This window comes from Panthera pardus, unplaced genomic scaffold (assembly GCF_024362965.1).
Source record: "Panthera pardus isolate Hobbes unplaced genomic scaffold, ASM2436296v1 HiC_scaffold_18, whole genome shotgun sequence".
In the NCBI taxonomy this organism is placed as follows: Eukaryota; Metazoa; Chordata; class Mammalia; order Carnivora; family Felidae; genus Panthera; species Panthera pardus.
In genome coordinates, this window is record NW_026526743.1 from 25,592,237 (window position 1) to 25,605,287 (window position 13,051).

A 13,051-nucleotide genomic window follows, 5' to 3' on the forward strand; every position below is an offset into this window, starting at 1 on the left:
CCCTTAAGTTCAAGTTATACTTTAAACATAAATGTCATAAATGGCCCCTTCTTGTGTTAAGGAATTGACCACATGCCATGTATAATACTGGAAAAGACACCTTTTAAATCTTCAATAGTTCTGAAGACAATACAATTATATTCAGGTATGGGAAATTAGTATGACTAGGTTAGAGAAAGGGGTAGAATTTGAAAGATGAAAAGAATCTTACCAAAGTCTGCAAATGCTGACTGTCCAATCACCACCATATTTTGAGGTTTTTCAAATACAGTATTGACAGAGAAATTTCCATCCTGTTAACGGCAGAAAAGTTTGGATTAGCCTATTATAATCCATTCATCTGTCAAGTGTGAAACAAAGCATTTTAACTGAGGCACGGAAATAAATAATTTAAGGCTTTTGTTGTACTACAAAAAAACTATTCACTTTCCTGTTCTACTTTTACCATAAAAAAAAAGAAAGAAAAAGCAACTGCTGTTGAGTTGATAAAAATTGCCTGGAGTGCTTTCCTTGCCTTCTGGTGTTATATTCTTTACTAAATCTTCATTATAATTTCAGACATGAGTGTCTTCTCCTTTCAAGTACTGTGGAAATAGTAGTGTACTTGGTATATTCTTTATATTTGGAAATATAAAGAAGTATAAAAAATAGATCCTACCTTCAGAGAGCTTCCAGTTCAATTGGGAGATAAGATATGTCAAGAAAATAGAACTTCTGAAGGTAACACATAAGTGGTACAAGCAAGTAGCAAAGACACTGTTTTATAGATTTCAAAGGAAGAAGACTTCTATTGGGTACAATTAAGAAAAAATATCAAGATTCAAATGAGATGAGGGGTGACTGGGTGGCTCAGTTGGCTGAGCATCTGACTTTTGATTTTGGCTCAGGTCATGATCCCAAGGTTGTGAGACAGAGCCCTACATCAGGCTCTGCACTGAGCATGGAACCTTATTCTTATGATTCATTCTTTCTCTTTCTCTGTCTCTCTCTCTCTCCCTATCTCTCCCCCAACCCATGACCCTCTCCCTGGCTTCTGTGAGATCTCTTTCTCTCACTCTCAAAAAAAAAAAAGATTCAAATGAGATGATAATTCCATGGATCCTTAAAGGGCCATTCATTAGCAACTCAACTCAAGTTTCTGTATCATTGTGAAAAGGGAACAAAGGATTACAACAACTGGTAGGTGCTAAGGAGAGCTCGGCTAAGCTAAACAAGAAAGAAAATCCATTAGAGATCCTTTGTTTCAGTTACTCTTTCCAAATGGAGAATTGCCTTTCCTTTCTATAATTTTATTTATTCATTCATTCATTTATACAGCACAAGCAGGGGAGAGAGACAGAGAGACAGAGAGAGAGAGAGAGAGAGAGAGAGAGAGAGAGAATCTTAAGCAGGCTCTACGTTAACTGCAGAGCCCAACATGGACCCTGAATCCATGACCGTGGGATTTGACCTGAGCCAAAATCAAGAGTTGGGCACCCAGGTGCCCTCCTTTTCTACAATTTTAGATTACAACACCAGAAAAATCAACCAAAAAACTGAATTTGGAGCACTTAGTTCTATACAGAGCATTCTTTTTATCATTGACATTTCTACTATTTGACATACTGACTTTGATTACTATATACTTTATATAGATAACTATATGTTGAAAAATATTATAAAAATTAAAAAATTTTCTCCTAAGGATACTGCAGATTTGCAAGTTAATTTTATAAGGAGTCACTTCTGCTATTTTAGAGAAAGGCACTGCTGCAATGAAAACATGAAGACCAAATGCTCGAGGAACATGAGTAAGTGGGTAAGATTTGTCTTGTGACAAATCAAGTATTTTCCAATCATTTTAACAGTGTTATCTGCATGCAGAAACATGTTTCCCCTATGATTACTAAAGTATCTGATATACTTTTTGAATGATGCTTCTATAGAAATCTTATTTACACAGTGTCTTAAACTTATGATTCCCCTCCAGTCTTATGGAGTACCTGAAGTTACATTAGAGATATATCAAAGGTGCCAAATCTCTGACTGAAGTTCCCACTGCCTTTGCACTTTAGAAACATCATAGCATATGTTCACTCTGTAGAGTGGACATAATGGTTCTAGGATAAATAGAAAATCTCTTTTAAACTACATCAGCTTCACGTTAACATAAAGAGGAATGCCAACTCATTATACTGATTCAAGTGAACAAATTACTCCAGTGAAGTTCTTTTAAACTTAATAAGTATATGTAGAAGTGTTTCTGGATATAACCTCATGGTGCATTTCCATCAAGAAACACTGAGTACTTCCCAGGTGATGGTCTCCCATGTCTAAGATGCCATATTAACCCCAAACCTCAGTAGAACAAAAGCAATAGTTCCTTTCAGTCACTGGGGAAAAAGAACATATTCTTGCTACAGTGAGAGCATGCAGAATACATTATATATATATGACATAATTAGGGGAAGATAATACTTTATCAGATTTAACTTCCCTTTATTATCATTACTTATTCTTTGCTCTAATTGGTAATAGAAAAGTATATAACTCAATCTCAATTCAGATTAGTATCATTTACATATTTAATATTTGATAATAATGATTCTATAAACTTTATCAACATGTTATTACTCTTAATAGATAACACATTTTAAAGTGAAGTATGACCATACTTATTTTCACTTTTAACTTTATTTTTTTTTAATTTAAATCCAAATTAGTTAGCAGATAGTGCAACAGTGATTTCAGGAGTAGATTCCTTAATGCCCCCTATCCATTTAGCCCAACCCCCCTCCCACAACCCCTCCAGTAACCCTCTGCTTGTTCTCCATATTTAAGAGTCTCTTATGTTTTGTCCCCCTCCCTGTTTTTATATTATTTTTGTTTCCCTTCCCTTGTGTTCATCTGTTTTGTCTCTTAAAGTCCTCATATGAGTGAAGTCATATGATATTTGCCTTTCTCTGACTAATTTTGCTTAGCATAATACCCTTCAGTTCCATTCACGTAGTTGCAAATAGCAAGATTTCATTCTTTTTGATTGCCAAGTAATACTCCATTGTATATATATACCACATCTTCTTTATCCATTCACCCATCGATGGACATTTGGGCTCTTTCCTTACTTTGGCTATTGTTGATAGTGCTGCTATAAACATGGGGGTGCATGTGTCCCTCTGAAACAGCACATCTGTATCCCTTGGATAAATACCTAGTAGTGCAATTGCTGGGTCATAGGGTAGTTCTATTTTTAATCTTTTGAGGAACCTCCATACTGTTTTCCAGAGTGGCTGCACCAGCTTGCATTCCCACCAACAATGCAAAAGACATCCTCTTTCTCCACATCCTTGCCAACATCTGTTGTTGCCTGAGTTGTTAATGTTAGCCATTCTAACAGGTGTGAGGTGGTAGCTCATTGTGGTTTTGATTTGTATTTCCCTGATGATGAGGATGTGCAGCATTTTTTCATGTGTCGGTTGGCTATCTGGATGTCTTCTTTGGAGAAGTGTCTATTCATGTCTTTTGCCCATTTCTTCACTGGATTACTTGTTTTTTGGATGTTGAGTTTGATAAGTTCTTTATAGATTTTGGATACTAACCCTTTATCTGATATGTCGTTTGCAAATATCTTCTCCCATTCCATCGGTTGCCTTTTAGTTTTACTGATTGTTTCCTTTGCTGTGCAGAAGCTTTTTATTTTGATGAGGTCCCAAAAGTTCATTTTTGCTTTTGTTTCCCTTGCCTCCAGAGACATGTTGAGTAAGAAGTTGCTGCAGCCAAGATCAAAGAGGTTTTTGCCTGCTTTCTCCTCGAGGATTTTGATAGCTTCCTGTCTTACATTTAGATCTTTCATTCATTTTGAGTTTATTTTTGTGTATGGTATAAGAAAGTGGTCCATGTTCATTCTTCTGCATGTTGCTGTTCAGTTTTCCCAGCAGCACTTGCTGAAGAGACTGTCTTTATTCCATTGGATATTCTTTCCTGTTTTGTCCATACTTATTTTCTCCATACTTATTTTCAAACATGAAATTGCTTTGTACCTATCTAACGTAGGAAATACTAGCATATAATCAAGACTCTTTCATACCTAGAGAGCAGAATAGACTAATGGAAAGGGCACTGGATATAGAGTTAGATGACAGGGGTTCTAGTTCCGCTTTCATTGGTAAGTTGTATCACTTTGGAACAGCCACTTACTGTTGTGGGTCTCAGCTCTAAGCCCTTAGAAGGGGATAAACATACGGTCTACTCGAGGGTTCTATATGGTATCAATGCAATGACAGATTAGAAAGTATTCTACAAAATGTAGCGTTATTAGGCACTTATATAGTATTTTTATAATGGCAGTCCTATGCTTAGGAGCTCCGAGTACCTTTTTCATGGACTGCTATTTGACATGAATGCACTACACTTGGTCTCATTCTTTACCATGCTGTTCTCACTGGTCTTCACTGTTGAAGCCATTAGGGGTTCTGCTGCAGCTATGTCTTTTGCCTTTCCTTTTGTCTGTACAACGAATGACTTATAGGTAGAAATTTGAGAAACAGATTTCCTAGTTGAACTTCTGGCTCCACTGTTTGCTAGCTTTCAGGTCAAAATAAGTTAGCTCTACTCTAAAAGCATCTGTTTACTTATCTTGAAAATGTATTTTTACAAAGTTTTGTGAAGATTAGTGAGATAGTCCATATAAAGTGCTTAGTAGAATATATGCAGACAGTATGGATTTAGTAAACATTAACTATTATCACTAGTAGGAACACTAATAATAATACCACTATTCCTGCTACAAACACTACCATCTGCCATTGAAGCAGCTAACCCACTGCCAGTGACAGAGGACACTACCTGCCAGTTTCTGCTTAAATTCCAACCACAGGTGCAATGTTATAACAAGTATCTTTTTTTATAGATGGCTACCCATGCATTGGCCTATATGTTTTAATATTTAATGTTAAAATTGTTATATTTACAATGTTTGAGAAAATGACCAAGAAGTAATATCTGATGACTATTTTGTGTTTACATCTTTATTCATATAAAGCAATGATTCTCAACGGGGGGTGATTTTGTTCTCCAAGGACACTGGGCAATGTCTGGAGATCTTTTTGATTGTCAAAATCGGAGGTAGCTACTAGCATCTAAGTGAGTAGAAGTCAGAGATACTGATAAACAACCTACAATGCATAAGATGGAACTCTATGATAAAGAATTATCTGGCCCCAAATGATAATAGTGTCAAGACTATAAGTTCTGACATAAAGGGTGGTAGGTATTACCCAAGGGTCTGGCTTTGCCATTTTTGTCCTTAGTCTTTTCCTTTGTGACACTTACCTAGTCTCTTCCTTGAACTCTAGTCCGAATATTTCTTTTTTTTTTTTTAATTAAAAAAATTTTTTAAAAATTTAGTTCCAAGTTAGGTAGCACATGATGCAACAATGATTTCAGGAGTAGATTCCTTAATGCCCCTTATGCATTTGGCCCATGCCCCCTCCCACAATCCCTCCAGTAACCCTCTGTTTGTTCTCCATATTTAAGAGTCTCTGATGTTTTGTTTCCCTCCCTGTTTTTATATTATTTTTGTTTCCCTTCCCTTATGTTCATCTGTTTTGTCTGTTAAAGCCCTCATATGAGTGAAGTCATATGATATTTATCTTTCTCTGTCTACTCCTACATTACTAATTGCCTTCTTGATATATCTCTTATCTGAAATAATTTTTTTTCCCTACCTCAAATTAGATATTTCATTTGTCTTTTCTCTAACTGGTCACTAGTACAAAACACAAATTACCCTTGCATTGATAAATATTTTTCATATTTATCCCTTCTAGGCCATTCCCAATACTTTATTCCTTTAATCATTCACCTCTTTCCCAGGTTATAGTAAATTCCACCTAAGTTATCTCCCTGCTTCCAGATTTTCCATGCAAACTTATCTGATCTACAGTAGTAAGATAATGGCAACAATGAGAACTCTGTTCATCTCACCTTCAGTCCTAAAAGGTTTAAAAGCTTCTCAATAAATATTTAAAAGATTAAATTACTTAGTTTAGAAGTCAAAGCTTCTGCTGATCTTGTCTAAACCAATTCTTCTTATCTTACCTTCCAGTATCTTTTCATGCTCTGGGCCAAACCAGCCATGTTCAACTCTCTGAATATGTCCTGGGTTCCTGTGTACTTCCTTCCCCATCTCTTTCTTTCTCTCACTTCCAACCACTAACATTCTGCTTATTTGAACTGGCCATTTCAAATACCACATCTTTATGGAGTCTTCCCTGATGATCCTCGGTAGACCAAACAGAAGCAACTGCTCTGTCTCTGAGCTACTTGTAGCATGAGGTTTGTATACCTCATTATACCAGCCAGAGCTGCCCATACTTAGCCTTCTTGGCCTATAAGCTCCATTCATTTCTGTGCCTCCCAGAGCACGGGCATGGGACTGTGTACACAATTCACATTCTAATGAGATTTGCTAAAGCTCTAGCTCTACTACCTAATATGGCTTTATAGATATTTGGAGGGTTTTTTTTGGTCAACTAGTGTATCCTACAAATTGTCTGTCCAATCTCTAACTGAAAATAATCCTCCATTTAACAAAATCTACACTTTATTTAAACTAGTTAATACTAAGTCTACATTTCCCTTAACTGTACCAGTGACTTATTAATTGTCAATATGGGTATCTTATTGATCCAGCTGCTTTACTGCAAGAACAGCCCTTAGTCTCTACTGCCCATCACTTACTTTATTAACTTTCTTTAAAAGAAAACAATAATAGAAGAGACCAAATAAATATCTGGTCTCTTCTTGAAGGTTTTCCCCTACTACATTGCTTTACTAGGTTTAATTCCGAAGGCTGCCATGATTTGCAAGACCAGGAAACTTCCCTAATATACCCGACTTCTCTAATATATAACAGAGAGTCAGACAAAATGAAGAAACATAGGAATATTTCTTAAATGAAAGATATAAAGCCACAGCAAAAGATCTAAATGAAATGGAGATAAACAATATGCCTCATAAAGAATTCAAAGTAATGGTCATAAAGACACTCACTGGACTTGAGAAAAGAGTGTAGAACCTTAGTGAGACATTCAAAAAGAGATTGAAAATATAAAAAAGAACCAATTAGAGAACAAGAAGATAATAACTGAAATTAAAAAAGCACTAGAGGGAATTAACAGAAGATCAGAGAGAGAAGAACAAATTAGTGACCCGGAAGACAGAGTAATGGAAAGCAACCAAGCTGAACAGCAGAGAGAAAGAAGAATAATAAAAAATGAGAATAGACTTATGGAAGTCAGTGACATCATCAAGTGTAATAATATTTGCATTATAGGCATCCCAGATGGAGAAGAGACAAAGGGGCAGAAAATTTATTTGAAAAAATAATAGCTGAAAACATCCCTAATTTGGTGAAGAAAACAGACATCCAGATTCGGGAGGCACAGAAAGCCCCCAACAAAATCAACCCAAGCAGGTTCATAATAATACACATAATAATTAAAATGGCATAAAGTACTGATAAAGAGAGAATTTTAAAAGCAGTAAGAGAAAACAGTTACATTCAAGGGAAACCACATAAGGCTTATAAGCTTATTTGCCAGCCGAAAGTTTGCAGGTCAAAAGGGAGTGGAATGATATATTCAAAGTACTGAAAGGAAAAACCTGCAACCAAGAATATTCTACCCAACAAAGTTAACATTCAGAAGAGAAAGAGAGATAAAATGTTTCCTAGACACACAAAAGTTAAAGGAGTTCATCAACACTGAGCCTTCTGAGAAATGTTAAAGGCAATCTATGAATGGAGAGAGAAGGCCATAATAATTAGGAGTAAGAAAATTATGAAAGGAAAAAATTTCACAGGTAAATACAAACATAAGGAAAGCAGATTAATCACTTATAACACCAGTACAAAAGTTAAAGGGGAAAAAAAAAAGCAGTAAAATCAATTATATCTGTAAAAACCAGTCAAGGGACTCAAAATAAAAGAATGATGGGGCACCTGGGTGGCTCAGTCGGTGAGTGTCCACTTCAACTGAGGTCATGATCTCACTGTTCGTGAGTTTGAGTCCCATGTTGGGTTCTGTGCTGACAGCTCTGAGCCTGGAGTCTGCTTCAGATTCTGTGTCTCCCTCTCTCTGCCCCTCTCCTGCTCACACTCTTTGTCTCTCTCTCTCAAAAAGAAATAAACATTAAAAAATAAAATAAAATAGGATGAAACGTATGATGTCATGTATGTAAAACATAGCGGGGGGTGGGGAGTAAAAATTTAGTGCTTTTAGAATGGTTTAAATTTAAGTGACCATCAATTCGATACACAGTATTGTATGCATAAGATGTTATATATAAGCCTAAAGGTAACCATGTAATCAAAACATTACACAAAAAATATACACAAAAAATAAAGAATAAGTAATCCAAGCATATCACTAAAGAAACCCATCAAACCACCAGGAAAGACAACAAAAGAAGAAAGGAACAGAGAAGAACTACAGAAACAGACATAAAACAAGTAACAAAATGGCAGTAAGTACATACCTATCAATAATTACACTGAATGTAAATGGACTGACTACTGCAACTAAAAGACACAGGGTGACAGAATGTGTAGAAAGGCAAGACGCAGCTCTCTGTTGCCTGTAAGAGACTCATTTTAGACCTAAAAACACATGCAGATTGAAATTTAGTAAAGTGAGGAAAACCATTTACCATGCAAATGCAAGTGAAAAGAAAACTGGGGTAGTAAAACTTATATCAAAGAAAAGAGACATTAAATAAAAGACTGTAGGGGTGCCTGGGTGCCTCAGTGGGTTAAGCGTCAGACTCTTGGTTTAGGCTCAGGTCACGATCTCACTGTTTCATGGGTTTGAGTCCTGCATCAGGCTCTGCACTGGCAGCATGGGGCCTGCTTGGGATTCTCTCTCATTCTCTCTCTGACCCTCCCCCACCAGCACTGTGTCAGTTTCTCTCAAAATAAATGAATAAACTTATTTTATTTTTTATATGAAATTGTCAAATTGGTTTCCATACAACACCCAGTGCTCATCCCAAAAAGTGCCCTCCTCAATGCCCATCACCCACTTTCCCCTTCCCTCCACCCCCCATTAAATAAACTTAAAAAAAACCAAAACCAAACACAAAGACTGCAACAAGAGACAAAGAAGGGCACTACATAATGATAAAGTGAACAACCCAACAAGAGTATGATACAGCTAATTGTAAATATTTATGTACCCCACATGGTAGTACCTAAATACATAAAGCAAATACTTACAGACATACAGGAAAAATCAACAGGAATACAATAATAGGGAGCTTTAACACTCCACCTACATCAATGGATAGATCATCCAGACAGAAAATCAACAAAGAAGCAATAGCGTTGAATGACATACTGGATGGACCTAAAGCAGTGGAATACTCATTCTTTTCAAGTGCACATGGACCATTCTCCAGATTAGATCACATACTGGGTCTCAATAAATTCAAATAGACTGGAAGCACATCATGTATCTTTTCTGACTACAACCTCATGAAACTAGAAATAAATCACAAGAAAGAATCTGGAAAGGACACAAATACATGGAAGCTAAGTGATATGCTACTAAACAATGAATGGGTCAAGGAAGAAATCAAAGAGAAAATAAAAAAATACTGCAGACAAATGACCATGAAAACACAAGAATCCAAAATGTTGGGGATGTAGCAAAAGCGGTTTTAAGCAGGAAGTTTATAGTAATAGATGCCTCGAGAAACAAGAAAAATCTCAAATAAGCAACCTAACCTTACACCTAAAGGAGCTAGAAAATAAAAACAAATAAAATCCCAAACCAGTAGAGGAATTAATAAAGATTAGAGCAGAAGTAAATGAAATAGAGATTAAAAAACAAGAGATCAATGAAACCAGAAGCTGATATATTAAAAAGATCAACAAATATTGATAAATCTTTAGCCAGAGGCATAAAAAATCAGAAATGAAAGAGGAGTGCATGGCCACATGCAGAAGAGTGAAAGTAAACCACTTTCTTAAATCATACACAAAAATGGATGAAAGACCTAAATGCGAGACAGGAAATCATCAAAATCCTAGAAAAGAACACAAGTAGCCACCTCTCTGACTTCGAACACATGAACTTATCAGACATGTCACCAAAGGAAAGGGAAAAAAAAGAAAACATGAACTATTAGGACTTCATCAAGATAAAAAGGACAGCAAAGGAAACAAAACGAAAAGGCAGCCAACGGAATGGGAGACTATATTTGCAAACAACGTATCTGATGAAGGGTTAGTATCAAAATCTACAAAGAACTTATCAAACTGAACACTCCAAAAAACAAACAACTCAGGTATGAAATGGGCAGAAGCCATGAATAGACATTTTTCCAAAGAAGACATTCAGATGGCTGACACATGAAAAGATGCTCAGCATCACTTATCATCAGAGAAATGCAAATCAAAACCATGATGAGATTATCACCACACACTTGTCAGAATGGCTAAAATTAACAACACAAGAGACAACAGGTGTTGGCAAGGATGCAGAGAAAGGGGAACCCTCTTGCACTGCTGGTGGGAGCACAAACTGGTGCAGCCACTGTGCAAAACAGTATGGGAGGTTTCTCAAAGAACTAAAAATAGAACTACCTATGATCTAGCAAGTGTACTATTAGGTATACCCAAAGGATACAAAAATACAGATTTGAGTAGATGCATGCACCCCAATGTTTTTATAGCAGCAATATCAATAATAGCCAAACTATGAAAGAGCCCAAATGTCTATTGACTAATGAATACATAAAGAGGATGTAGTATATATATACAATGGAATAGAACTCAACCATCAAAAAGAATGAAATCTTGCAACAATGTGGATGGAGCTAGAAAGTAAAATGCTAAGTGAAATAAGTTAATCAGAGAAAGACAAATACCATGTGATTTTACTCGTATGTGGAATTTAAGAAACAAAACAGATGAACAAACAGGAAGCAGAAAAAGGAGAGAGGGAAACAAACTGCATGAGACAATACAACAAACGATGTCTTAACGATAGAGAACAAACTGTGGGTTGAGGGAGGGAACTGTGGGGGAGATGGGCTATATGGGTGATGAGTATTAAAAGGAGGGCACTTGTTGTGATGACCACTGGGTGTTATATATAAGTGATAAATCACTGAATTCTGCTCCTGAAATCAATATTGCAATGTATGTTAACTAAAATTTAAATAAATAATAAAAAGAAATGAAAGAGGAGAAATAACAAGTGATGCCACAGAAATACAAAGGATTATAAGAGAAGAGTGTGTGAAAAATTATATGTCAACAAATTGGACAACCTAGAAGAAATGGATAAATTCCTAGAAACTATAACTTCTTAAAACTGAATCGGGAAGAAATAGAAAATTTGACCATACTGATTACTACCAGTGAAATTGAATCAATATCCAAAAAACTCCCAACAAACAGAAGTCCAGAACCAGATGGCTTCACAGATGAATTCTACCAAACATTAAAAGAAGAGTTAATACCTAATCTTCTCAAACTATTCCAAAAAACAGATGAGAAAGGAAAGCCATCCAATTCATTCTATGAGGCCAGCATTACCCTGATACCAAAACCAGAAAAAGACACTGCAAACAATGAAAATTATAGGACACTAACTCTGATGAACATAGATGGAAAGGTCCTCAACAAAATATTAGCAAACGGAATCCAATATACATATAAAATCATTCACCATGATTAAGAGGATTTATTCCAGAGATGCAAGGGTGGTTTAATATTTTCAAAGCAGTTCATATGATATGTCACATTAACAAGAGAAAGGATGAAAACCATGTGATCATATCAGCAAATACACAGCAAGCATTTGAGAATGTACAACATCTATGCAAGATAAAAACTCTCAACAAAGCAGTTTTAGAGGAAACCTACCTCAACAAAATACAGGTCATATACGAAAAACTCATGGGTAATATATGCAATGATGAAATGCTGAGCTTTTCTCTAAGATCAGGAAGAAGACAAGGATATCCAGTCATCACTTTTATTCAACATAGTACTGGAAATCCTAGCCATGGCACTAAGACATCCAAATCATCCAAATTGGTAAGAAGTAAAATTTTCACTATTTGCAGATGATACGTATAGAAAAAAAAAAACCTACTAAAATATGTACCAAAAATCTACTAGAACTTATAAATGAATTCAGTAAAGTCACAGGATATAAAATTAATATACAGACACCTGTTGCATTTACATACCCTAATAATGGAGTAGCAGCAGGAGAAGTTAAGAAAACAATCTCTTTTACAACTGCACCAAAAATAATAAAATACTTAGAAATATACATATCCAATAAGGTGAACGACCTGTACTCCAAAAACTATAAAACTCTGATGAAAGAAACTGATGACACAAACAAATGGAAAGGTATTCCATGCTTGTGGATTGGAAGACCCACTATTGTTATAATTTCCATTATACAGTCTACAGATTTAATGCAATCCCTATCAAAATACAAATAACATTTATCACAGAACTAGAACAAACAATCCTAAATTTGTATGGAATGAAAAAAAGACCCCAAATAGCCAAAGCAATCTTGAGAAAGAAGAAGAAAGCTAGAGATATCACAATCGCAGATTTCAAAATAGAGTACAAAGCTATAGTAATCAAAGCAGTGTGGCACTGGCACAAAAATAAACACATAGATTAATGGAACAGAATATAGTCCAGATATAAACCCACACTTATATGTTCAAGTAAGAATATATAATGGGAAAAAGAAAGTCTCTTCAACAAATGGTTGTGAAAACTGGACAGCTAAATGCAAAAGAGTGAAACTGACCACCTTCTTACACCATACAGAAAAATTAAATTCAAAACAGTTTAAAGACCTAAATGTGAGACCTGAAACCATAAAATTCCTTGGAAGAAAACATGTGGCAACTGCTTTGACATTGGCTGTAGCAATATTTTTCTAGATATCTCTCCTCAAGCAAGATAGACAAAAGCGAAATTAAACTATTGAGACTATACCAAAAATCAAAAGCTTTTGCACAGTAAAGGAAA

The 13,051-nt window shown here is 35.6% G+C and overlaps 1 protein-coding gene across 2 annotated transcripts in view; it reads right to left on the reverse strand.

The window, feature by feature from the left end:
- The window catches only part of ITFG1 (integrin alpha FG-GAP repeat containing 1), a 349,880-nt gene that overhangs the window by 248,741 nt on the left and 88,088 nt on the right, over nucleotides 1-13,051 (reverse strand). For both annotated transcript variants that reach the window (XM_019456034.2, XM_019456037.2), the window contains one exon: nucleotides 212-293. In XM_019456034.2, the coding sequence (XP_019311579.1) occupies nucleotides 212-293 (82 nt within the window). The remainder of the gene's footprint in view (nucleotides 1-211; nucleotides 294-13,051) is intronic.